Here is a 24,168-nt window from a genome sequence, read left to right as displayed (position 1 = left end):
AAAAAACAATTCTATAAAGAAAACTTCTTCACTATTTAGAAATGTGCCATTTAATCAAATTCTAATTAATAGGATTTTTGATGAGGAGATATTAGATCATACCAAAATATCTAAAATTTAACATTCGAACAATGAACACTAATAACAAGCACTATACTGAAATGCTTACCGACTTTAACTCCTTTAATAACTGATCCGCTTTCATTATCAACTGCCGTTAAAGCATCTTCGCGTTTTGAAAACTGAACAAAACCATAGCCTTTAGTATGAGCTACAGCATCTACAACACAAAATTAAATTAGTAAACAAAAAAAATCAACTACTACCTATTCAATAGTTCAAAATGAAAAAGAATGACAAGGCCAGTCGTAATTTTAATATAACAACGCTTGATATAAGTTGAGATTAAACAAGAATCATGCCTAATTTTGCAAATGAACGAGTTCAATGGAGAGAAAAGGTGTGTCAAATAAATAACTGGCACACTGTATGCAAAACTGCAAATGGGGATTATTTTTAAATCAGTAAAAAAAAAATACCTGTGACTATACATGCATTAGCTTCAACAGAATTAGACATCGACTTCATTCACTCAAAAGGCAACAAATTTTATACCAGGCCAATATCCTTGATCCAATGCATACGGCACTATGAATATGAATATCCCAATCAGAAATGGATTGAATTTTGAACTAACAATATAAATTACCTATTATTTGGCCATATCTCTTGAAATAATCTGTTAATTCTTTACTAGAAAAGTCTTTTGGTAATTTTCCAACAAACAGACGACTGTTGACATATTTTGGATCATCACTGCGTATTGGAGGAATTATTTCAACAACTTCATTAGAACTAGTGCTACTACTTGAACTAGATATTTTCCTAGAAAAAAATCTTGTATCTTCTTAAGCAGTTACATTTATTCTCGGAAATAAAGTTGACTATCAACATACTAGTCTATCCCCTGGTTATTATCTGTGTAATTTTTAAGTTATATGTTGTCATTGCCTTTTCATGAATGCATCTTTCATCTTTCTAAACTCTCTAAAACAAGACATCAAAAATATGAAGAGCAACTCAGCTGGGACTGTTCAATTGCCTCGTCTACAAATGTTTTCATACCTTTGTCTCTTGATAGATGAATGAGACCGAGATCGTGACCTAGATCTAACATAGGGTCTTCTTCTGTTTCTGCTATTGCTTCTGCTCCTGTGTCTGGAATAGCGCCTTTCACGACTCCGAGTTCTGCTCCTTCTTGATTGCTTACTACTGATGGATCTACTTCTTCTGTGACTTCTACTTCTCTCTCTAGAACTCATTCTATTTTATTCTGTGAAAATCTTTAAGAATAGTAATATGAGCATACAACATTTCAAACAGAAAATAACACTAACTATCTACGATTTGTTGAAGAAATCATGCCAATAAACAATATAGTTGAATTAAAAATGAGATTCTGGTTCTGAAAATCATTACTATTCTTGTTACAATTGAATCATTACTTACAACTTAATCAATAAATACACCTCTGTCACCACTCAGATACAGATCAGATGTGAATTTGTTTTTGCAAATAAAACTCTGAACAATATTTCTATTTCATGTTACATTTGTGCTATATTTATGTTGCTCTTTATTTTATTGCAAAAGTTAATGGCAGTTCAAATACCAATTTCATTTGACATAATATATGATGTAAACCTTGGTTAATTCAATCACTAAAATTAATTATAATGAATGTAATCAAAATGCAAACCAAATTCTTTCTTTGTTCCGATGACGAAAAGTTAAAAAAAAATACCGCAACATTACAAGGAAGATAGGCAATATGATGAAATCAGAATAAATCGCTAAAAAGCATCGCGGAAAAAATGGTGAATTCAAACCCGGAAAACATAAAGCAGCTAAACATCATTTGATTGCTAATAAGTAGTTAGAAATGAGTTATTAATGGTCTGTAGCCGTAGTCGAATCAGTATCTTTAGACAAGCTGGTTTAAACATCAAAAACCAGGACTGCTAAGCTTACCTGACCAGGATCAAGGCATAAATAAGGACTGCCTAAAGTTCAATGAATATTATCGGTATGCTTTGTTTCTTTTGGAAAATTATAGACACAAGACTTAGGGGCCTAGGGCTAGAGAAGGCCTATTTTTCTTTCCGGAAGTACCTGCTACCACACAATTTCCCGTGTATTTATAAATGAATATAAATAGGAAACCTTTTCTATTGGGCCTATATATGATGTTTTATAAATGAATGTGAAAAGTAAGTTGTTACATAAAATAAATTAGGGTGATTTAAAGCAGAGCCTATATAGACTCTGTTTAAAGGGTGTCAATACTTGATAAATATGAGTGTACCGTGTGCATACCTGAACTAATTTTAGTAACTCCAATAAATTGAAAACATGGCCGAACAAACTGAAGGTAAACATCTTTCGCCTGATACATTTAGATAACAGTTTTATTCTAGTTTACAAATTCCAAACCAACTTGTTCTAGGTCAAATAGAAATTGGTTCAGTGAGCTCTCTATGCATACAAGATTGTTGCTTAAAACCTCATGTAACAAGAACGAGGCTTATTTGTATTGAATAAAATCTAAAATGAAAGTAGACGAGATATCTTCCCAAGTTCCATCTCACATCTGACAATATATTAGTCAATCTGAATTGTATGAGAACTTCATGTGACATATTCATCAGAATGTAATGGGTCTTAAATAACAGAGCATCAACGGTATTTCTAAGATGTGTACTGAATATATAAGACAAGGGTTATTTTTTAATTTCTAAAGACAAATGCTTATTGATGAAGTGACAAATTAGAAGTCTTAATATCCCCCTGTAATTATAAGTGTTCATTTATGTTTCTAAATTTTAGATCTGAAGGCATTTGAAAGACGTTTAACAGAAGTCATAGACAAATTGCAGCCAGCTGCTAGATTTTGGAGAAGTAGGTTTTATATATTGTGATAAAAGATGATCTCCTTTTCAAGTTAAAAAACTGTATACTCTTGAGGACTGTTTACTAAAGCCCTCTAAGTTAAATAAAAAAAATACAATTCTTTTTCTCTTCGATGGAGTCTATAAAAGAGCTAAACCACTTAACAACAGGACTAGAAGAGAAGTGAGCCTTACTTCTTTGGAATATTTTCCAAAAAATAGGCAATTCATTTATTCTGTAATAAATTTATTCTTATATAAATAATATTTATAAAGCTAATATTTTGCTATAAGAAACTATATATCAGTCATTGCCAGGGCAACATAATTTTTCATCAACATGTAAACTATAGTTTCAACTAAGTTTTGTTTAATTATTACAGTCATTTTGATATTCATATCTGTATGTACAGCTGTTGGTGCTTGGACATGGTTGTGGGATCCTGACACATCTAAGGTAATACTTTTTGTTGGATTGGCTACAAATCAGAAAAGTATTGTCAATTTAACAAAATTAGTTGGTGTCTTGTTAAGCAAAAGTAACTGGATTATGCTTACTTACTTTCATGCCACTTAAATATCATATTAACTGTGAGGACTAACCATGCCTGGGTGTCAGTAGATTTTTTGGAATTGAGGCTTTTATAGTTATTAAGAGTGAGTTTATCTTTTTATTTTCAGGTTTCTTTTACAAATTCATTATGGAATCACCCATTCTTTGCTTTAAGCTGTTTTTTACTGGTAATTTTATTTTTATGTGGAATTCATAAGAGAGTTGTTGCCCCTTCAATGTATCCTTTCAAAATATTATTTAAATGTTAAATGTAAGCATTGACAGTTTCTAAATAAGGTTCTAGTTCCAGTATTTGTTACATTGAATATTGATTAATGAACATAATGGTGAGGTAAATGGTTTCTCAGTTACATGTGTTAGATCAACCCGAAAAAGAAATCACAGAAGAATAATCATTATACTGCTTAATTCTTGCTTCATATTATATATAGTAACTATGTTTATCCTACAAAAAAAAAGATACAGGGAACTTTCTGTGTCACAATCCTTTCACTTTCTTAACATATAATTAGAATAGCAACCAGATGTCGGACAGTGTTGGCTGATTTTAATATGTCTTGTGATGATGTAAGTAATATATATTTTTATAGCTAGCAAGTAGATTGTGTGTTTATTGTTTGCATACTTTCTACTTTCTGCTGGTCTGTTCACATTTATCTCTTTCTCACTCAACATTTTACAATTATTGACTTTTGATTTTTGGACTGTGGATTTGCAAGCATGATGTATTTAATGGAGGAATCTGAAATTATAGACTCATGCCCCTTCTAAAGGCAACAGTTTTTGAAAAAAAGTTTTTCACTATTGATGAGCAAGTTTGTTTTGAAAGTAAGGGTGCTCCTAGGAGTATAGATTGACTGGAGACGGCATGACGTCATTAACGTGACGCCACGTCACCCTGCCGTCCGCCATCTTGGTCAACCCAAAAAACAACGACGTCAAACGCTTTCATTTCTAGTATGTCTACTTAAGTTATTATTATTATAAATAATGCCCTCGTGTTCTGAATACGGCTGCACCAATAGACCAGATAGAGATAGACGACGTTCGATCACTTTTCATACGTAAGTTGCTTTTAATTTCTTTTAAGATCGCAAATCAAGACCTAGAATGGCTAGATCTACCATATCTACTAGAATCTACCATTATCTAGTTAAGTGATGGCTTACTTTTGTCAAAGACACTATGTGCACTATAGTTATACCATATTAATAATTATATTAAAATTTGGAAAATTATTGTTGATTTTCTTTCATCTGTTTATATAGCATTATTGGAAGAGATCCATTCTCCAATGAGAGCATTCAAAACTCCCAAGCAAAAAGCCACACCCTGTATTTCATTAAATATAAGACATAAGCTTTGCCTTACGAATTGATTTTCATTTGCAGGATTCCCAAGGATGTGAGCTTGAGAAGTCAGTGGATACGAGCAATCAGACGACAGAATTTCACCCCTTCAAAGTCCGCACTTCTTTGTTCCGAACATTTTAAAGAAGAAGACTTTGATAGAACATCACAGTGCGTTGTTCGTCTTCAGCCATCTGCTATTCCGTCTGTTTTTGCTGCATTTCCAGATTATTTAAAGGAGAATATCACGCTCCGCCGCACCCCAAATGAACGACCAATTTTCCACATTTCACCTAGTTCACATGTAGCAGTCCCTTCAATACCAACAGTCATCACTCCGGAAAAAATTTCACTAAAACGGAAATTAGAAGAAAGTCAGAACAAACTTATTTCCTCTCGAAAGAAAATAAAAACACTTCTGCAGGCTAGAAGACGTCTTCTGAAACGAAATGCCGAACTGCAGAATGTTATAGCTGACATGAGAAAGATTGCCGTTGTCAGTAGTAGCAGTATTGATGTTTTAGAGGCCTGTGCAGGTGGAATCCCAGATTTATTAAAAAGACAAAAGGCTAAAATTGAAAACCACCCCTTACCAACAAAATACTCTGCACAGTTGAGAAGTTTTGCATTAACCCTGCACTTTTACTCGCCTCGTGCATACAATTACGTCAGGAAAGTTTTTGATACTTGTCTGCCTCATCCTAGGACAATCAGTAAATGGTACAAGAATGTGGACGATGCTCCTGGCTTTAGCGATTCTGCCTTCGAAGCCCTCAGGAAGCGCAGTGAATTACACGGTGAGGAAAAAATGACATGTTCCCTAATGATGGACGAAGTTGCAATACGCCAGCATCTGGAGTTCGATGGACAGAAATACCATGGTTATATTGACATGAGAACAGAGCTTGATGACGATTCCCTTCCGCTTGCAAAGGAAGCTTTAGTGTTTATGGTGGTTGATCTGAAATCTTCCTGAAAATTGCCGGTCGGATATTTTTTGATTAATGGTCTCGGTGGTGAAGAGCGCAAAAACTTAGTAACTGATTGTATTGAACGACTTTATTCAGCTGGTGTTTTAATTATTTCTTTGACACATGATGGAGCTGCAACAAATTTGTCTATGTTGCGATCATTGGGTTTAAACTGGAACGATCCAAGACATATACGATCTTTTTTTATTCACCCTGTAAATGATTCTAAAGTTCACATTTTTTTAGATCCCTGCCATATGTTAAAATTAGTTCGCAACACACTTGCCGATAAAGGATCAATTTTTGCAAATGATGATATTAATAAATGGGATTACTTAAAATATTTGCACAAGTTACAAGATGAAGAAGGACTTCATTTGGGGAACAGGTTGAGAGCTAGCCATATTGCTTGGTTTAAAAAGAAAATGAATGTAAGATTAGCTGCTCAGACTTTGAGTGATTCTGTGGCAACTTCTTTAGACTTTTGTTTAAATGAGAAGATTCCATAATTCGAAGGTTGTGAGGAAACTATTAGTTTTATTCGAATGTTTGATAAACTTTTTGATGTTTTAAACTTTGGTTTCAAAGCCCCCTTTGCAAATGAATAACTATTTAAATGTTTTTAATATTCTGACGAGTGCACATTCGTATATTTTATCGTTGCGTCAATCGAATAATGGTGCGTCAATTATTGACAGTAATCGTAAGACAGGTTTCCTGGGGTTTCTGTTGTGTATTCAGAGCATAAAATCGTTGTTCGAAGAATTAATTCTATCAGAGAAATATGGTATAAAATTTTTGTTGACTTACAAGTTCAGTCAGGACCACATTGAACTTTTTTTTGGGAAAATCAGGAGTATGGACGGCTGTAATAATAATCATACTGTAAGGCAATTTAAAAGCGCATATAAGAAAATATTGACCCATAATGATGTACAAGATGTCGCTTCGGGAAATTGCTTGGCTCTAGAATCCATTCCTATCTTAACTGCTACAAGTCGTATTATTAGTAAAAATGTTGATACGGTGGTACCGTCTGTAGAAAATCTTAATTTGTCGATTACTAAAAACAGAATGATGGGTGAAGAATTTCAGGTGGTAAAAGATCAGGAATATACTTACGCTCCAAATAGTAATGTATTGTCTAGCTGTTCTGAGAAAATAGTTGCTTATATTGCCGGTTTCGTAGCTTTCAAATTAAAGACGTCAATTCATTGCGAAACCTGTGTAAATGCATCATCCGATTTCATGTCATGTTCACCGGTAAATTCGTTGATAGTACTGAAATCTAAATCTTTGCTCACCATTCAGTCTAATGATGTCATTGATATTTGTAAGACTTGTGAGAAATTTTTTCGGCAATATGTCAGTTCAAGTTGTTCACGTGCGAATTTGTCTTATGTACAATGTCACAAATTAGTTCAATCTGTTTTGAAACATTATATTAACAAAGATATTTTGTCCTGCCTTAATCAACATATGCTAAAAAATGAAGGTTATAATAATCATTTGGTTCTACTTATTAAATCTGTTGTAGAGAAGTATCTTTAAGTTCGCTATTACTATGAGGGTAGACAGTATACTGCTAAGCTTCGAGAGAAAATTTCAGCCAAAAGTCGTCAGACTCTAAATAGATTGATCATTTTTTCTGGAAAATAAAATCTTGTAAGTGATTGTAAATATATTTTTATGGATAAATTATTAATTTATATATTTAGCGAAAACAGTTTGTTCTCCTGTTGTATAAATGTTAAAACTATCTAATTTTAATTAATTCGGGATGATTTAATCCCACTATTCATTGATTCATGTCAGTAGTGCAAATTAATAGACTTGTAGTACATATGTACGGAGCCCCTAAGGCGCAATTGTAAACATATTTATTTATTATTTCGTTTAAACGAAATAAAAAGATGGGTTAATTATTTCGTTTAAACGAAATAGACGAAAAAATTAATTCGTTTAAACGAAATAAACATAGTGTATTTCGTTAAAACGAAATAATTCGTTTAAACGAAATAATAAATAAATATGTTTACAATTGCGCCTTAGGGGCTCCGTACATATGTTATATTTTGTTGTAAAATAATCCAGTGTAGGCCTATATTTTGAATACTTTTAATAATTATATGCATTTGTTCTAAAAAAAATCTATATTTACTGTTTGAAAATGACCAATGACCTTTTTACAAGGTCTACTAATAAAATAAAGTGACTGCAAACTTCTATATGTGTTTTAGATCTTCAATTTTTTGCGGTTGATAAGCGTGCTTACTATGCATACAGTATAGCCTTTTTGGGTCTACCAAGATGGCGGCCACGCTGGCTGAGTGGCTTCACTTTGACGTGAATAGCAAATGACGTCGTGCCGTCTCCAGTTAATCTATACTCCAAGGGGTGCTCCCTGTCAATTTTTGTGATGATTCATATTCTAATGCTGGACTTTGCTCATAAATGCTGTAAGTGTAGAATGCTGTCTTTTGTCTTGTGATGCAGACTTCTTTGTATCTGCCATGTGGGCAGATTCCATTTTCTGCTTCTTTGAAGATTTGGAGAATAGTCCCATCAATTTTATTTAGATAAATCTCTTGATGGTTTGTTCGTTTGTTTTTCTTTTTTACATATCTCATGTAAACCACAGCTTCACGAGAGTTTACTATGAACATCATTGATGTTTCAAATACTACAACTCACATTCACAAATCATTTTCATATTTCAGACTGGTAAATTGATATTAAAACCACGACCACCCCAGGAATGAAGATTGTTTTTTTTGAGAACGTGTACAGAATATTGGTATATACAAACAATCAATCTTGTGTGGAAATGATAGTTATGGTACATTACCTCTGATTGAGAAATTTGACCATTATTGCTTGGAGATATTTGAAATATTATGGAAAGATTCATTTGGAAAAAGAACAAAATAAATTCTGTGTTAGTAATATAATTTATGTGTGTGTTTTGGTGAATCTGAAAATGTGAGTATGTGTCTGTCAACAATGTTGTCTGATATATTATATAATTAAATATTGGTAATAAAATGTTTTAGTGATTAGATACATTTTTATACTCTGTTAATGATTTCATCTGGTAGCTCTCACATAAGCAAATCAATATAAAATGTCAGCTTAAACTAGTTGCTATAAATTTAACTATGTACTATATAGTTGGAATCACTTTTAAAGGGACAAGTGCGCCATTTTTTTCACCACCTGTACTTTAAGGCTCAGAAACAGGAATATTTTTAGTTAAGCCAATCAGTAATAGCATTCACAACTCACAGAGCTGTAATTCAAGCCTTCAAATCAATTTGTCCAGAATTATCCAAGTTTGAAAGTTAAAAAGACAAGTTGCCTTTTCTTGAGACTCGTCATATATATAAAAGACATCTATAGAAATAGGAAACGAAATTCTTTGTTTGGAATAATTTTGAAGAAATTATGCGATTTTCGTATACTTCTAGTACTTCTGAAGACTATACATATATTCATGACTCAAATCAACCAAAACGGCACAGCTTTAAGTTAAGACAGTGAATATCCCAGCCCCCTTTCACTCTAAATGCAAGTTCTTATTTTCAAATCTACCTACGTTCCTTGAGGAATAAATAAAGCAAAGAGTACAGACTCTTTGATAATAAAGTAGGCCTTCTCTCGTTTTTTTTTCCTGTCAATTCACAGATATGCAAAATGAAACTTTTAATACAAGCCATTTTGCTTAACATTTGTATGGGTCAATAGCAAATAAATCTGATTCTAGCTTTGTTTTGGATTTCTCCTCTTCTCAGTGGTGTGGACTGTTCAGGAAACGTTGTTTTATGCCTAAAACAAGAGTTATTTCCCTTCAACTTATTGAATGACTCGACACACTGGAATTACTGAATCAGCTACCGGTACTATGTTGTAGTTATTTTGGGTTTGATAGAGTTAGCAAAAAGGCACAATTCTTGGGAAAAACTTGAAACTATGATTGATAATGAAAAAGATATATATGTACTCGAGCATCTGACCATAAAATAATGTGCTATATGCATGCATTTTGCAAATTTAGTGTCAGATTCACCACGCGCGGCGGATCGAGCCGCGGTGGCTCAGTGAGTTAGACGCTTGCTCGCTAACCTGAAGGTTCAGGGTTCAATCCCGGCATAGGTCGAGATAATACCTTCGGACTTTTAAAACCGGTTTCCCCCTGTCAGTGATGCAGGTAAGAGGGGCTGACATGGAAAAAGCGTCTAGTCGTTCGGATGGGACAATAAACCGAGGCCCCGTGTGCTACAGACTGTGCACGTTAAAGATCCCTCAACAGTTGGAAATCGAAAAAGAGCAGGCAAAATTTCCCTCATCGCACCCTGCATGGCGTTGCCCGTCTTCATTAGCCCACATGGTGCAGAAAAGTAGGACGTAAAACTCCATTCATTTCATTTTCATTTCAGCATGCGCGTCCAAAAGCCATTCATATTGCTATATTACATAAATCACAATGAGCATGTTTGAGTACAGCATGTTACATGCAAAGGCCTATATTTAAAGGATTTTAAAGTTAAAGGGACAATCCGCGTTTTTTTGTAGGTTGAAAATTTTTTAAAATATTTTTTGCTCAAATTTGTGAAAACTCTACACTGAAATCAAGAGAAATATGCCTGGAAGTTTTAACTAAAAAGCAGAATATGGGACAGCAAATTTGAAGTGATTTGCAGAAACGGTGATAGTGAAGTGAATTACCGAAACAATAGCTATAAGTTTGTAACAGAAGCAGCAATAGTATAATAATGTTACATAATCAGTCATTGGCTTTTGCTTCGCGAAAGAAAAACAGATAAGAGAGAGGTTCACGTCGACTGCAATCCCAATGTGGGACGGGCATGTATGGCCAGGCCATGACCTAAATCAAATCAGGGCTGCGTTATGCGAAATGGTTCAACAAAATACTAAGTATTCTGTAGGCCTAGAACTGTTTTTAAATATCTTTCTGTTTATTCTTAGCTGAGGATGAAACCAGACATCATAGCTTTTTAAATTTAATTGCATTAGAATAGATAATTTGATACAATTGAGTTCGTTGAAAATCATAAAAAGTCTGCAGTAAAGCGTCATTGGTAAAAGAATTATTGGCCTGATACTGGATTGTAATCTGTACCGTCTCAAAATTCAAAAGATTTGATTGGCTGATTATAAATACTAACTAATAGACATATATTATCCTAAATTGTATTCATATGAATCAAACAACCAAACGTAGGAAAAATGGATAAATATTTGATCAAAAAAGACAAATTGCTTTATGGTTCCGAAACTACTACGACTGACACTGGTATCAAAACCACAGCGGGCAACACAACGGATGCAGTACCAAGATGCTCTGAAAAGACAGGAATACCAGGTGACATTGGAAAAGAAGACGTTCCAAAGCAACCGAGAATAAAATTTCCAGCGAAGTCTGGGCGACATTTTAGTAACAGCTGGTATGATCGATTTCCATGGCTGGAGTATTCAGTGTCAAGGGACGCCCCTTTTTGATTTCCATGTCGGGTGTTTCACAATACATCTGCGGGTGCATAAAAATTCATTACTGAAGGCTATACAGATTGGAAGCATGCTGTAGGTGATACTGGAAAGGGCCTTGAGAAGCATAACAATTGAGGTGTCAAAACAATTTCTCCAATAAATATACAGATCTTTCTACATCACTTGAATATTTATTACGAATTATGGATACTAAGATTATATTATGTATTATGAATATCCAGATATTTCTACATCACTTGAATATGTATTATAAATCAAGCAGATTACAATAATTATTGTATTGTGAATTAGATATTCAGATATTTCTACACCACCTGAACATGTTTCGTGAATTGTGATATTACGAGTATATTATGGATATCCAGATATTTCTACATCACCTGAATATAATATACTACAAATTATGCATGTTACAGTTGTATTTTGAATAAGATATTCAGATATCCCTACATCACTTGAATATGCTTCGTGAATTCTGATTATGTGTTCAGTTATGGGTAGTTCTTTAGTACTCAACTGCGGATCATGAACAATATATATGAAGATATTTTCCCATATACTCAACTATATAGTATGGTCAATTGTGCTTTAGAAATTCGAAAGTTAGATGATTTATGGATTTGACCTACCGAACACACTGTGGAGAACCAAGTACTAAGTACTGTTACAGGACTCACAATGTGATATTTTCAATTACCATCAATGGAGCAAGACAATACATAGTGCAGTACAATATGAAAGATTTATCATAACAGAATTTAGATTGTGATTATGGTAACTTAAAATGTGCATACAGGCATATAGAACCATAAAGTGAATATGGATTTCATATAACAATTACAATGTGCAGTAACTATCAAACAAATTAACAGATTAACCAATTAACAATACCGGTATCTCAATCAAGAACATGAGTACAAGTTGATTAAGAGATGCGTACCATAGTGTATATATGTTTATTACCTTAATTGAGTCTCAAATGACATTTCACATTCTACCCTGTATTTATGAACTCATGAAATCATGAGATTTTAGATTACACCTGATGAAGGTCAGTTCATGACCGAAATTGCAATTGTGTTTTTGAGGAGTTTTTTCATTTTTTGTTATTCTAATTGATGTAAGTTTTTCGTTTTTTCATATTTTTGTTATTATTTGTACCTTGCTTTGTTACGCCACAATTTACCCCTTCCTTCCAAATCATTAACATACATATTGTTATTATTCTTGTTACCAATTATCATGAGCAACTACGGCAACTTTTATTCTCACCCCAACCATTGACAGGAAAATTTTTACCACTCTCGTCTGCATAATCCACGTTCGTACAACCCACGTCCCTATAATAACCCCTATGCTTGGCAAGAACAGATCCCTCGTCAAAAACCCTACTACCCTAACAACAGAGACCAATATCACAGGATGGAAAGACGACCGCATCATGGACAGAGCAATAGACATAGCAATAGGCAGAACAATAGATCAGCACAGAAACAGAGAGGGCAAAATTTCCGTAGAAACCACCAACAGAACCACAATAGAACCAACAATCAACAATATGGACTATCAGAAACATCTGCCGCTTCAATCAGAATGTTCTACCAACTTCTGCAATGCCTTCACCATATCAATGCGGTATCAAAACAATTGGATGGTTCTTTAAGTCTTGGCCTTTCGAAAAAGGTCTCTCATCTGAGTTCATTCAACCTGCTCCAAAAAATCCCATCATCTCTTTGGAGATTGAAAAAATTAATCAAACTTGGGCAACAAGTATTCTTTCGGCTCTTAAAAACCATTATAATTCATTGGTAAAAACTAAATTAGACCTGATCAAATCACACTCTTTTACGGACATACAAATTGAGTCTTTTTCATCTGAAGCTTTAAATTGGGCTCGGAAAGTTTATAAATCTCGTTTACAACGAACTGTAGTCGAACAGTTCAAATCACTTTTGGCAGATATTAAAAATACGGCTTCAGAAGCACTTGAGGATATGGATGTAGGCAATGTAGAGTTGGTAGAAGTATCTCTTCCTCCAACTACCAAAAACAGATTTAGTTTCATGCCACAATCCACTGGGAAATCAAAACGGAATAGATCATATTCCCCAACAAGTTTTCCATCCTCTTCTTCATCATCAACTTCTTCTGTCACCTACCAGACAGCATCATCTAGACCCTCTACTAAACCACACATTCATACCCGACAGAGTGATAAATCCAAATTCAATCTACCAAAACCAACCAAACCTATTCTCATCATTGGATCGTCAAATTTAGGCCGTATCCCAGAAGGCACCTCAGAAACCCAAATAGAGAGCTTTCCGGGCGCAAGAATCTGTCATTTGAAGTCTATCATCACTAAAGCAGAAACCAGGCAAGTACCAAATAAAGTAATAGTACATGTAGGTTTAAATGATAAACAAGAAGATGGTAATTTCATCCACATCCAAATGTTGGAACTGCTGTCAATTGTCCGAAACAAGTCTCCAAAAGCCTCCCTATATGTCACACCGATACCAGTTTCATCTTTAAAACGAGCATGTCCTGGAGCCTTCAAGAACCTATCAAAATTCAATGAACTCATCACAGCTAAACCACCAACCAATACCAATACCACTACCATTCCAGAATACTCCGGATTCATTAAAGTTCAAAACGACAATATTAATTTTACAGAGATGACAGCCAAGAAAGTATTTTCTCACTGGATGGCCCATTTAAACTAGATGCGGGGGGTGGACCGCAAATTCTAAATAACCATCACCCATCAATCAAATTAACAGCAAATATAAGTGATCACAGCATGGACTTTCTCGACACAACAGTATTCAAAGGACCGGATTTTAATGAAACTAGGCTGATATTAAAGTATTTTTCAAACCCACTAATACCTACCAACTTTTATTGAAAAGCTCTTTTCATCCTAAACATACATTTTCAGGCATAATAAAATCGCAAGTTTTACGGTTCCGTAGAATTTGAACCAGAATAGAGGATTTTGATGATGCGTGTCAATTAGTCTTTAAGAAATTGCGTGCGCGGAGATATTCAAAACGATATCTCCGCAGCATTAAAAGCAAAACTCTTTCAGGAATTGAGAATCGGAACATAATCCTCGTTCCGGTAAACTATAATCAATCTTTAGGATCACGGCCGTGCAGATCTACAAGATGTAGAACCTGCGAGCATATTTTAACAACCAATTCTTTCTCTAATAAGCATAACGGTAAACAATTCCCTATTAACGGTGAGCTTTCTTGTACCAGCACAAATATCATTTACCTAATTTCATGCGACAAATGTCATTTACAATACGTAGGCGAAACTAAAAACTCTTTGAGAGAAAGAATTAACGGCAATCGTTTCGACATCTCCCATCATCTGGATAAACCTATTGGGAACCATTTCAACTCTCCCAACCATTCCCTCGCAGATATGAAGGTGGCGCCCATTGAAAAGGTCATCGCAGAAGAAGACACCAACCCTAAAAGTTCAAGACTATACAGGGAGAGCTTTTGGATGAACCAACTAAAAACTATTTCGCCCTGTGGACTAAATATACAGTTTGATTCTCAAATAATCCCATTTGTTGCTCCATTCAATAACATTTCTTGCCAAGCATCCCGAATTATCAAAAGGTACTACACAGAGTTACAAAATAAATTTCCCACTATTTTTTACAAAAAATTAGTCATAGCTTATTCGAAAAGTAAAAATCTACAGGATATTGTTGTTCGTGGTCGACTTGACCCCACCGATGATGTAGAGTGATCTAAAGAATTAAAATATTCTCATTTTCATTGTCTTTGTACTTTATAGTATATAATAGTCTAAAACAATTTACTTTCTATACCTGCAGCCATTAATCGCTTTTCTTCATTATTCCAGAAAATTTGAAGCAGTCAATGTAGATTATAAGTATTATGAATTTCTTTATTAGGTCCAAGAAGATTTATAGGATAACCGTTATGATCATCTTTGATTTAGTTCATTGCATATTAGCATCACAATTATTGTAAGCATAACTTTAACCCTGTGCCAGTGCCTTATATTGAATAGTAACTGGTTACTCTTCAATCACCCTAATCTCCAAGATAACGTTGCCAAGATTTTGAATTCTGAACAATTCAATAATCTTTATGGTACGTTATTATATAATCGAATCTCTTATGTCATGTTTTTATCAACCCGAAAACTGAACAACATAATAAATAAAATCCGAAGGCCAGTTAACATTCCACCATTGTTTCCCTCGACAACTAAAGAACAGTTTGTAGTTTAAAGTTTAAAGATCTCCAATCCTATGGTAATAGTAATATAAAGTGTCTCAAGCATTTCTAGATTTATACCTCCAGTTTTGGTTAAAGGGACAGATGTGCCATTTTAGGCTGCGTTTCCACCAAGTTTCACGTGACATGTCATGTGTCACGTGACAAGAAATAGGAACACATGATGTTGGTAGGAACCGTTTCCATCAATGTCACGTTTCACGTGTAACGCGTGAATTGACACGTTTTTGCAGAATCAACATGTTCATTCTTTTTACCCGTGTCCTGTTTCACGTCTGACCGATCTGGGGTTTCCCCTGGGTTTTCCCCTGCTTTTCCGTAGCTTCCAGTGAGATGTCCAACAGCACTGGGAGAGTTTACACTCCACAATCATTTTTGGGGTTGTTAAATAATCCAAATTGAAATTGACCAAAGATCGAACTTGGTGGTGATTGTTCTGCTGTAAATTGGCAAAATATTCCCAACAATCCTATTGTTATCTTGATGTGCCAAATAGCTATAATTAATGTTCTGCATAAGATATGCAACCTTTTCTGTTTTTGTTTATGATTTTTTTTAAATATGACTAACTGCAGTGTTTCCATTTGATGTTCATATTGTACTTTCATGGTTTGATTGAATAAAACATTATCAAACGTTATCTTTTGGCTGCTTACCTCGGTGTGAGAATGAGCTTCTCTCCAGATATAGCTTCTCTGTAGTTGGTACCAATTGGTTGTAGATGAGGCAATTCTGCCTAGGTTTCATACGACATGCTTGTGTAATTGAAGAATAATTCTCTGTTTGGATTGTCCATGAGATAGCGAAACGTTCTGGTAAATTCGCCCCTTTCTGGACGCAATAAGTAATGGTCCCTGCACCATATTGAGCGCCTGCTGCAGTTACTCTTCCTAGCTCGCCGGTACAACAGACATAGAGCAAGAATTTCCTCGTCAGACGAGTCGGAACCGTCACCCATGGCGAACACAGGACGAATGCCATGACATGTGACATGTTCGATGTGAAATCCAGTGTCATGCATGACACATGACACGTGATAGTGTCACGTGAAACTTGGTGGAAACGCAGCCTTAGAGGGTTGATTTTAGTCTTGAAAATATGTAAATAGTCTTCAGAAGTACTAGAAATGTACTTCAAAAATACCTTGTGAGTTTTACTCACTTTATCTATATAAATGTCTTTTCTATATATCACAGATATAATCTTAAAATGACGAGTCATCATTTTGGCATTCAAACGCAGAATTGAATTGGACACACATGGAATTGAAGGCGCATCTGTCCCATTAATGAAGTAAAATTTGTAGAATTTCAAAATATTCGAGGGGTAGACTAATAAATCATGCCAAAGTAAGACTAGAATCGTATTAGCTAAATAGATGGTGTTCTAAATAAAAGCATATTGTTATTTTAAGTTATAGTAATGTTCACAATGTCAAGCTATTACAAACTTCATCTTCACAATATCAAGCTATTACAAACTATATCTTCACAATGTCAAGCTATTACAAACTACATCTTCACAATGTCAAGCTATTACAAACTTCATCTTCACAATATCAAGCTATTACAAACTACATCTTCACAATGTCAAGCTATTACAAACTACATCTTCACAATGTCAAGCTATTACAAACTACATCTTCGCAATGTCAAGCTATTAAAAACTACATCTTCACAATGTCAAGCTATTACAAACTTCATCTTCACAATGTCAAGCTATTACAAACTACATCTTCATATATAATGTCAAGCTATTACAAACTTCATCTTCACAATGTCATGACCTATTTTGACCTTTGACCTGGATTACCCCAAAGAATTGGGACTTATAGATAGTGCCGATTCACACTAATGGGCTTTTGTCAATTTCTAGTTGATATCAATGAATTTTGTACACATTTTGTAGTTAAATTCTCAATTTTTAACGTTTTTTGCGTTAATTGCCCTTTCGTGACCTTTGAGATTGAATTACCCAAAAACGCCCCCTGACCCGGCACTTTACCTCCCAGATTCGGATTCCTGAGGAAAAATGCCTCTAGAAAAGTTAACTCAGATTTTGCCCCCTCTCGGGTGACAATACTCCCCGTCCTCCCTCTGGTCTATTCTAGGTTCTTTCTTCTATGCCTCTAATTTTTTACACTGGCCTACAGGAGTCTCGCTCGCTAACAAAACAATCTTGGGCAGTCGATGGTCTTCCATCCTGTAGAGGTGGCCTGCCAAACGTTCTTAAATGGGACCTAAGCAGCTGAGCCTCTATGCGAATAATATCTGCCTAATCCAGGACGAAGTGGTGAAGTCACATCCATGGATTTTCATGATGATGCTGATCCGCTTATGGAATGGTTAGAGAAGTTTCAGGTGATGGCGATAGATGCCTTAGTACTTAGGCTACAGTCATAGAGTGTTGTCAACACAAGGGTTCATCTTTCGTAAATTTTACCAAATGCGCTATTTGTTATTATGCGAGTCGAGTCTGCTGTCAATCTCGTTTCGAGATTAGAATCCGACGAGATATTGCAATATAGGTAGGTGAACTGATTTGAGCTTGCATGTTCTTACCAATGGTTATGTGGGGAGGGCGGTATTTTTCCCTAGGTGCAGGTGGTGGAGGTTTGTCTTCTGTGTTACAGAGACAGTTACAGAATTATTAAGTGTGTTACAGAAGCAGCAATTATGTAGTTTGTAACAAACTACATAATTGCTGCTTCTGTAACACAAGCAGTAATTGTAAATTGTTTTGCAAAAGCAGTAATTGTTGATTGTTAATAGATCACATCAAGCAAACCTAATTTTAAAAAGAGTAAATAATAAAGGAGTCCAGATCGATTTTGATTTTGGCATCATTATTTGTACATTGCCCAAAACTGAAGGTCATTCGAATTCCATATTATGCATTATAATATTTATCATTCTGCAGAACAAATATATCGGAGGTCCTTTAGAGTCTCACAATTATAGTGTAAGTTTCACGAAAAGGGAAAATAGTTTCGCTCATTGTGTGGGAATAGTATGGACAGATTATTACATGAAACATAAAATTTGGTGACAAAATTTCGAGAATTAAAAGAATAACCTAAACTTTCATAGATATCGATACGAAAAAACTGACGTTATGGAAACTGGATTTGTTTCATGCAATAATCAATATTTTTGTAGCGTATTGTAGAGTTATGGTGAGTGGGTTTATAGAAACAATAATTATTTAGTGAATTACATAAACAGTTATTGCGTAGTTTGTATACAGAAAGATTATGTAGAAAGTAATGGAACTTGGAAACACTAATTATGTTAGAAGTAAAATTATTTGTTACAGAAGCAGTTATTAAGTAGTATCTAACAGGAGCAGTTAAGTTAAAGACACATACATGCGATTCGTTGTCCGGTGCGGCGATGCGATGCGTTCATTTCACCGCAGCGTTTTACCGAATCGAAACAAACAAGGGTATGCATGTGACATGACACATACGTGATGTTGCGATGCGTTGCTATATTTCCCCGCTGCGTTTCACCGGACCAAAAGTCTCGGTACTTTCTGTCCGGTGAAACGCAGCTGTGCCGCAAGTGATTTCCATTATTTTCATTGTGGGGAAACCCCATTATTACAGAGTGGAAGCCGTAAACATGCCGCGTTCAGTCAAATTTAACGCAAAAGTGAACCGCGCGTATGTGTCATACCTGCCGCAACGGTACCGCATAATAGCACCGGTGTACCGCAACGCAGGCATCGCACCCGCATGTATGTGTCTTCAGCTTAATTGTGTAGTTGGTTACAGAGGCAGCAACTATGCAGTTATAGACCCAGTAATTGTGTATTTAGCTACAACAACTTTAATCGTGTGGCATACTAAATACACAATAATTATGTAATGTGTTACAGACACAGTAATGGTGTGATGTGGTACATATATAGTAATTGTGTAGTGTTTTACTTATACGGTAATTGTGTGTTACAACAATAGTAAAGTTACAGGGACAAAAAGTAGTTATCATGTAGTGTATTACAAAAGAGATACTTTTGATGTGTTATACAGAGACAACTCTGCAAACTTTTGTCTCTTCAGAAGAAGTATTGTGTAGAGTGTTACAGAAGAGTCAAAATGTGTAGTTTATCACTAAAGCATAGTAATTGTTGCAGATGCAGTAATTGTGTGGTGTTTTAAGGAAGCTTTATGTATATCATGTGTTTCAGAAGCAGTTATTCTGTAACTCTCTAAGCAATAATTATGTAGTCAGCTAGAACAGCATTATTTGTGTAATGAGTTATATCAGCAACATTTCTGCAGTGGGTTGTAGAAGCAATAATTGTGTACTTCAAAATAACGGCGAAGTGATTTACGCATGTTATGCATGTCAAAGAAGCAGCAATTTTGTAGTTTGTTACAGAAGCAGTAATTATAAAGAGAGAATGGGCGAATAGATGAGGCACGTTTCCCATACACGGAATCCGGTGTCCGATGCGGGATTATCGATACAGTAGAAAATAGAAGAAGCGAATACACTAGGTACGGGTCCGGACAGAATGCGGACACGTTGGGAAGTGTCATTATGACAGTTTTTCTAGCATACAATCTAATCAAATCGCTGCATTTACACACTTCTTGATACAAGAAAGGTGGCTATTGCAGTCAAGGTCGTACTAGCCACCTTTCTTGTATCACGAAAGTTTCCGTACCGCCTTCTTTTGTATATTTTTTTTTGGCACCGCTCCATTTTTATACGCCCACATCTCTCTATGTGTACGTATGTTGTCGGCACCCCTGTCTGTCCGTCCGTCGGTCAGAAAATTAAGATTAAAATCATTTTTTTTAAATGGGCCTAAAGGCTTTCGTACAATACAACTTGTTTCAGATTCTGTTTTTAATATGTCTAATATATGTATATCGTTTTACACATACAACAAGTGATTGGCTAGCAAGATACGCCCACATGTCTAAGTGTCGGAGATAGAAATACATCTACACACCGAATTACATTAAAAACGGATATAATTCACGGAACTAAATGAACATAAGTCGCCGATTGCACCGTCCGAATTCATCAATGCCATCCACATGAATCAATTTGGTATCCTTATTGATGAATGATTTCCTTTTCTTTCTTTTTTCCTTTTTTTTCTTTGGGGGTGGGGGCACATGCATACGCTACTGAGAGGGAGTCACTGGCTGCCCCTGCCATTGTGTACCAATCCATTTTTATCGACGGCAAAATTCCACCCCTCTAAAATATTCGAAACGTGTGTCACTTCGGGCGTAAACAATCGCTGACGATTTTAATCGGCCTGATTTTATTGGTTTTGATTGGTGGATGTGGGTTCTGATCTCGATCTGCGTGTGAAAGTCCGATAACCTTGAATAAGTCATCTTCACTCAGAATTCCAGTCGACCCAGCTGTAATTGGGTACGGATAATCTAATCCGGGAAAGATCAATACCAAGAGGTTTGGCCAAGGGCCAGTTGGTAGAGAGGGTCCTGAACTATGAACTTAAGTTGTTATCCTTATAAAATATAGTTCTTTCTTTCCTTCTTTCCTTCTGGCCCTAACATTAGTCAGTAACTGCAAGATTACCCGAACGCTCTCTTTGTTGTACGGTTGCTCGGAAGTAGATCTCCCCTGTCGGTGATACAGGTAAGAGGGGCGTTTAGTCATTTGGATAAACCGAGGCCCCGTGTGCTGCACGTTAAAGATCCTTCGTTAGTGAGAAATCGAAAAAAAGCAGGTTATTTTACTGTCCTGGCAAAATTTCCCTCATTTCAATCTCTATGACGTTGCTCGTATTGATTAGCCCACATAGCAGAGAAACGGGACATAAAACTAAAATAAATTTATTTGTTTTTCATTTCACTTTCAGAAGTACATCTATGCATAAAAAATTTAAATTTCAAACGCATCGTTTTTCCATTAAGTTTAATTGCCAACCTGATCGTGTATTGAAACATGGTTGAAACAAAAATCTTAGTACTTGAATTGTTTAAACTTACTCTGCAGATAAGGAAACAAAATGGACACTCTACATAATACTTCTTCTGAATGGACAAAAGTGGGCAAAAACTTTATCCAGACACTTATGTTATAGATATTATAACTATAATCATAATATATTTCGACGATAGTAATGCGATTTCCAAAACACCGTGCGATCCCGTATACGTTGACGTTCCTCGTGTATTCGCTTTCCCGGATAAAAAAAACGCCTGGACGGGGCTCCGGTCCGGTACCCGGACCTTGTCTATTCGCACCTTGATACAGAATCAGTAATAGTATAGTCATAGTGCGTTAGTATTTGTTTTTTGTTATGCAGACACAACAGTTCTTGTGTAGTTTGTTACAGAAACAGTAATTGTGTAATGAGTTACAGAAACAATTGTTTTATTTTGTGGGTTACAGAATCAGTAGCTGTAAAGTATGTTACAGAATTAGTAATTGTGTAATATGTTTCAGAAGCGGTAATTGTGTTGTGTTTTAAAGAAGCAGTAATTGTAGAATGGGATAGAGAATCAGGAACTGTAAAGTATGTTACAGAAAAAGTAATTGTGTATAGTGTATTACAGACGCAGTAGCTGTAAAGTAGCCTATGTTACAAAAGCAATAATTGTGTATTGAGCTACGAGGATTAACTGAAAAAGTTCTAAGTGGGATATCGAAATCGGATTGAAACAAACAAGTAAAATCAGAAATGAATCAAAGACAAAAGAACTGAACCTGTAATGAAATTTTTGTCTTTGTAACAGACAATCTTGTGATCTACCAACTGAAATGACCAGAATGTTTATTGTCTAAAAAATATGTCAGAATGCACCAAATAAGAGTTTTCCAGTTCCGGGATGCTTGCACCGCCATTGACAGAGAGCCTTGATGGTGAACCACGTTCAGGAAGGTTTCAACAGCAACCAGCAACCATTTCGGAAAACATTACCCGGGTGCATGACATGGTGACGGCTAATCACCCCGAGTTGGGAATGGCAAAAGTTTCTGCAAAATGAGTGCCAAAGCACTTGACAGTGGATCAAAAAGTGCTAGATTCCTCATGTCCAATAACAATATATGCCGTTTTGAAGCTGCTGCATTTTTTGCCTGCTGTGTAATCATGTAGGAGACTTGGATCCATCTCCAGAAACTAGTTTAAACATTAGAAGCATCAGGAACACCAGCATCCAAAAAGGTTCCCGCTGCTGGAAAGGTGATGGCTTTATTTCTTTTTGAGATTCCAGGGGTATTCTGTTGATTGAATATTTGGAAAAAGACTATAAAGGGAAGATATTATGCTAACCTACTGAGATAGTTGCGTGAAGCTATCAAAGGTAAGAGACGAGGAATGCTCACTAAATCATATTCTATCAAGACAATTCTCCTGTATACAAACTAGTATGAATACCATATGTCAGCTATCCGTGGTTATGAAGAAAAAGTTTGTAAACATGGAAGGAGACTATGCGGAGAAAAAAATGAACCATACTGATTTTTCACAATTGAGATATTCAATCCGCCTTGTACAGAAACAGTTATTATGCTAATGAAGCAGTTATTGCATGTATAGTATGTTACAGAAGCAGAAATTGTGGAGTTTTATACAGAAGCAGTTAATGTGTAGTATATTTACAGAAGAAGTAGTTATAAATTAGGTAGTAGACGCAGTAATTGTAAAGAAGGTTAGAAAAGTAGTAATTGTGTGAAGCAATAATTATATAGTATGTTACAGAAGCAATAATTATATAGTATGTTACAGAAGCAATAATTATATAGTATGTTACAGAAGCAATATAGTAAAGCTATGAACAGTAATGTTACAGAAGCAGTAATTGAACAGTAATGTTACAGGAGCAGTAATTGTACAGTAATGTTACAGGAGCAGTAATTGTATAGTATCTTTAAGAAGCAATACGTGTACTTGTATAGCATGTTACAAGAGCAGTAATAGTGTAGAATGTTAAAGAAACAGTAACTGTAAAGTATGTTGCAGGAGCAGTAATTGTGTAATAGGCTTTTCTAATCGAAAACATTTTTATTGAATTTGGCAGCGACATTTATCAGCAAGTGGTAAGTATCCCTATGGACGCCAACTGCGCCTCTATCTATTTATATTACGATGCAGAGCACTCGTTAAAAATAACAACGATTTAATTTTGCTTACCGGTGATGTCCTCTCCTAAATTAAGTGATTATTTAGGTTCCATATATCCCGAGCAATTAGAAATTACAAAAACAACCGATGACGAAAATTACGCATCCTACTTTGATCTACGTCTCGAATATGACAATAAACGGAAACTTTGTGTAAAATTATATGACCAGCTTGATGATCTTTATTTTACAATTATCAATTTCCAGCAATGTGCACCAACATTTCGCATTCGGTAGAGCTGAGTTGGTTTCTTAGCTAGATTGAAGCATTTAACATCTAAGCTACAGATGTATTATGGGTGTGGTTCCGGGCAGGGTATGCTTACTCTTTTGATCGTTTTTCATGGATTCATGAATGGTATTTGCAACATTTTTTCTTATCATG

General features: G+C 35.3%; 2 protein-coding genes across 2 annotated transcripts; both read left to right on the top strand.

Annotated features, from left to right (window-relative positions):
* Positions 1 to 2,399: 2,399 nt before the first annotated feature.
* Positions 2,400 to 8,901, top strand: LOTGIDRAFT_184657 (hypothetical protein). Its single transcript, XM_009068407.1, has 6 exons — positions 2,400 to 2,431; positions 2,887 to 2,958; positions 3,332 to 3,405; positions 3,630 to 3,739; positions 4,035 to 4,089; positions 8,563 to 8,901. Exons 1-6 carry the CDS (start codon positions 2,413 to 2,415, stop codon positions 8,602 to 8,604), a joined length of 372 nt encoding a protein of 123 aa, XP_009066655.1. The 5' UTR covers positions 2,400 to 2,412; the 3' UTR covers positions 8,605 to 8,901.
* A 4,083-nt stretch (positions 8,902 to 12,984) lies between these two features.
* Positions 12,985 to 14,100, top strand: LOTGIDRAFT_155900 (hypothetical protein; the record flags this gene model as incomplete). Its single annotated transcript, XM_009068406.1, has 1 exon — positions 12,985 to 14,100. One exon carries the CDS (start codon positions 12,985 to 12,987, stop codon positions 14,098 to 14,100), a length of 1,116 nt encoding a protein of 371 aa, XP_009066654.1.
* Between the last annotated feature and the right edge of the window lie 10,068 nt (positions 14,101 to 24,168).

This window comes from Lottia gigantea (assembly GCF_000327385.1).
Source record: "Lottia gigantea unplaced genomic scaffold LOTGIsca_9, whole genome shotgun sequence".
Classification (NCBI taxonomy): Eukaryota; Metazoa; Mollusca; class Gastropoda; family Lottiidae; genus Lottia; species Lottia gigantea.
Note: the sequence above shows the minus strand (reverse complement) of the source record. Positions and strands in the feature narration are given on the sequence as shown.

Excerpts from the sequence above, each read along its gene's own strand:
- LOTGIDRAFT_184657 (XM_009068407.1), top strand. Across the intron at positions 2,959-3,331 it reads AGCTGCTAGATTTTGGAGAA|TCATTTTGATATTCATATCT; the intron begins GTAGGTTTTATA and ends TAATTATTACAG. Across the intron at positions 3,406-3,629 it reads GGGATCCTGACACATCTAAG|GTTTCTTTTACAAATTCATT; the intron begins GTAATACTTTTT and ends TTTTATTTTCAG.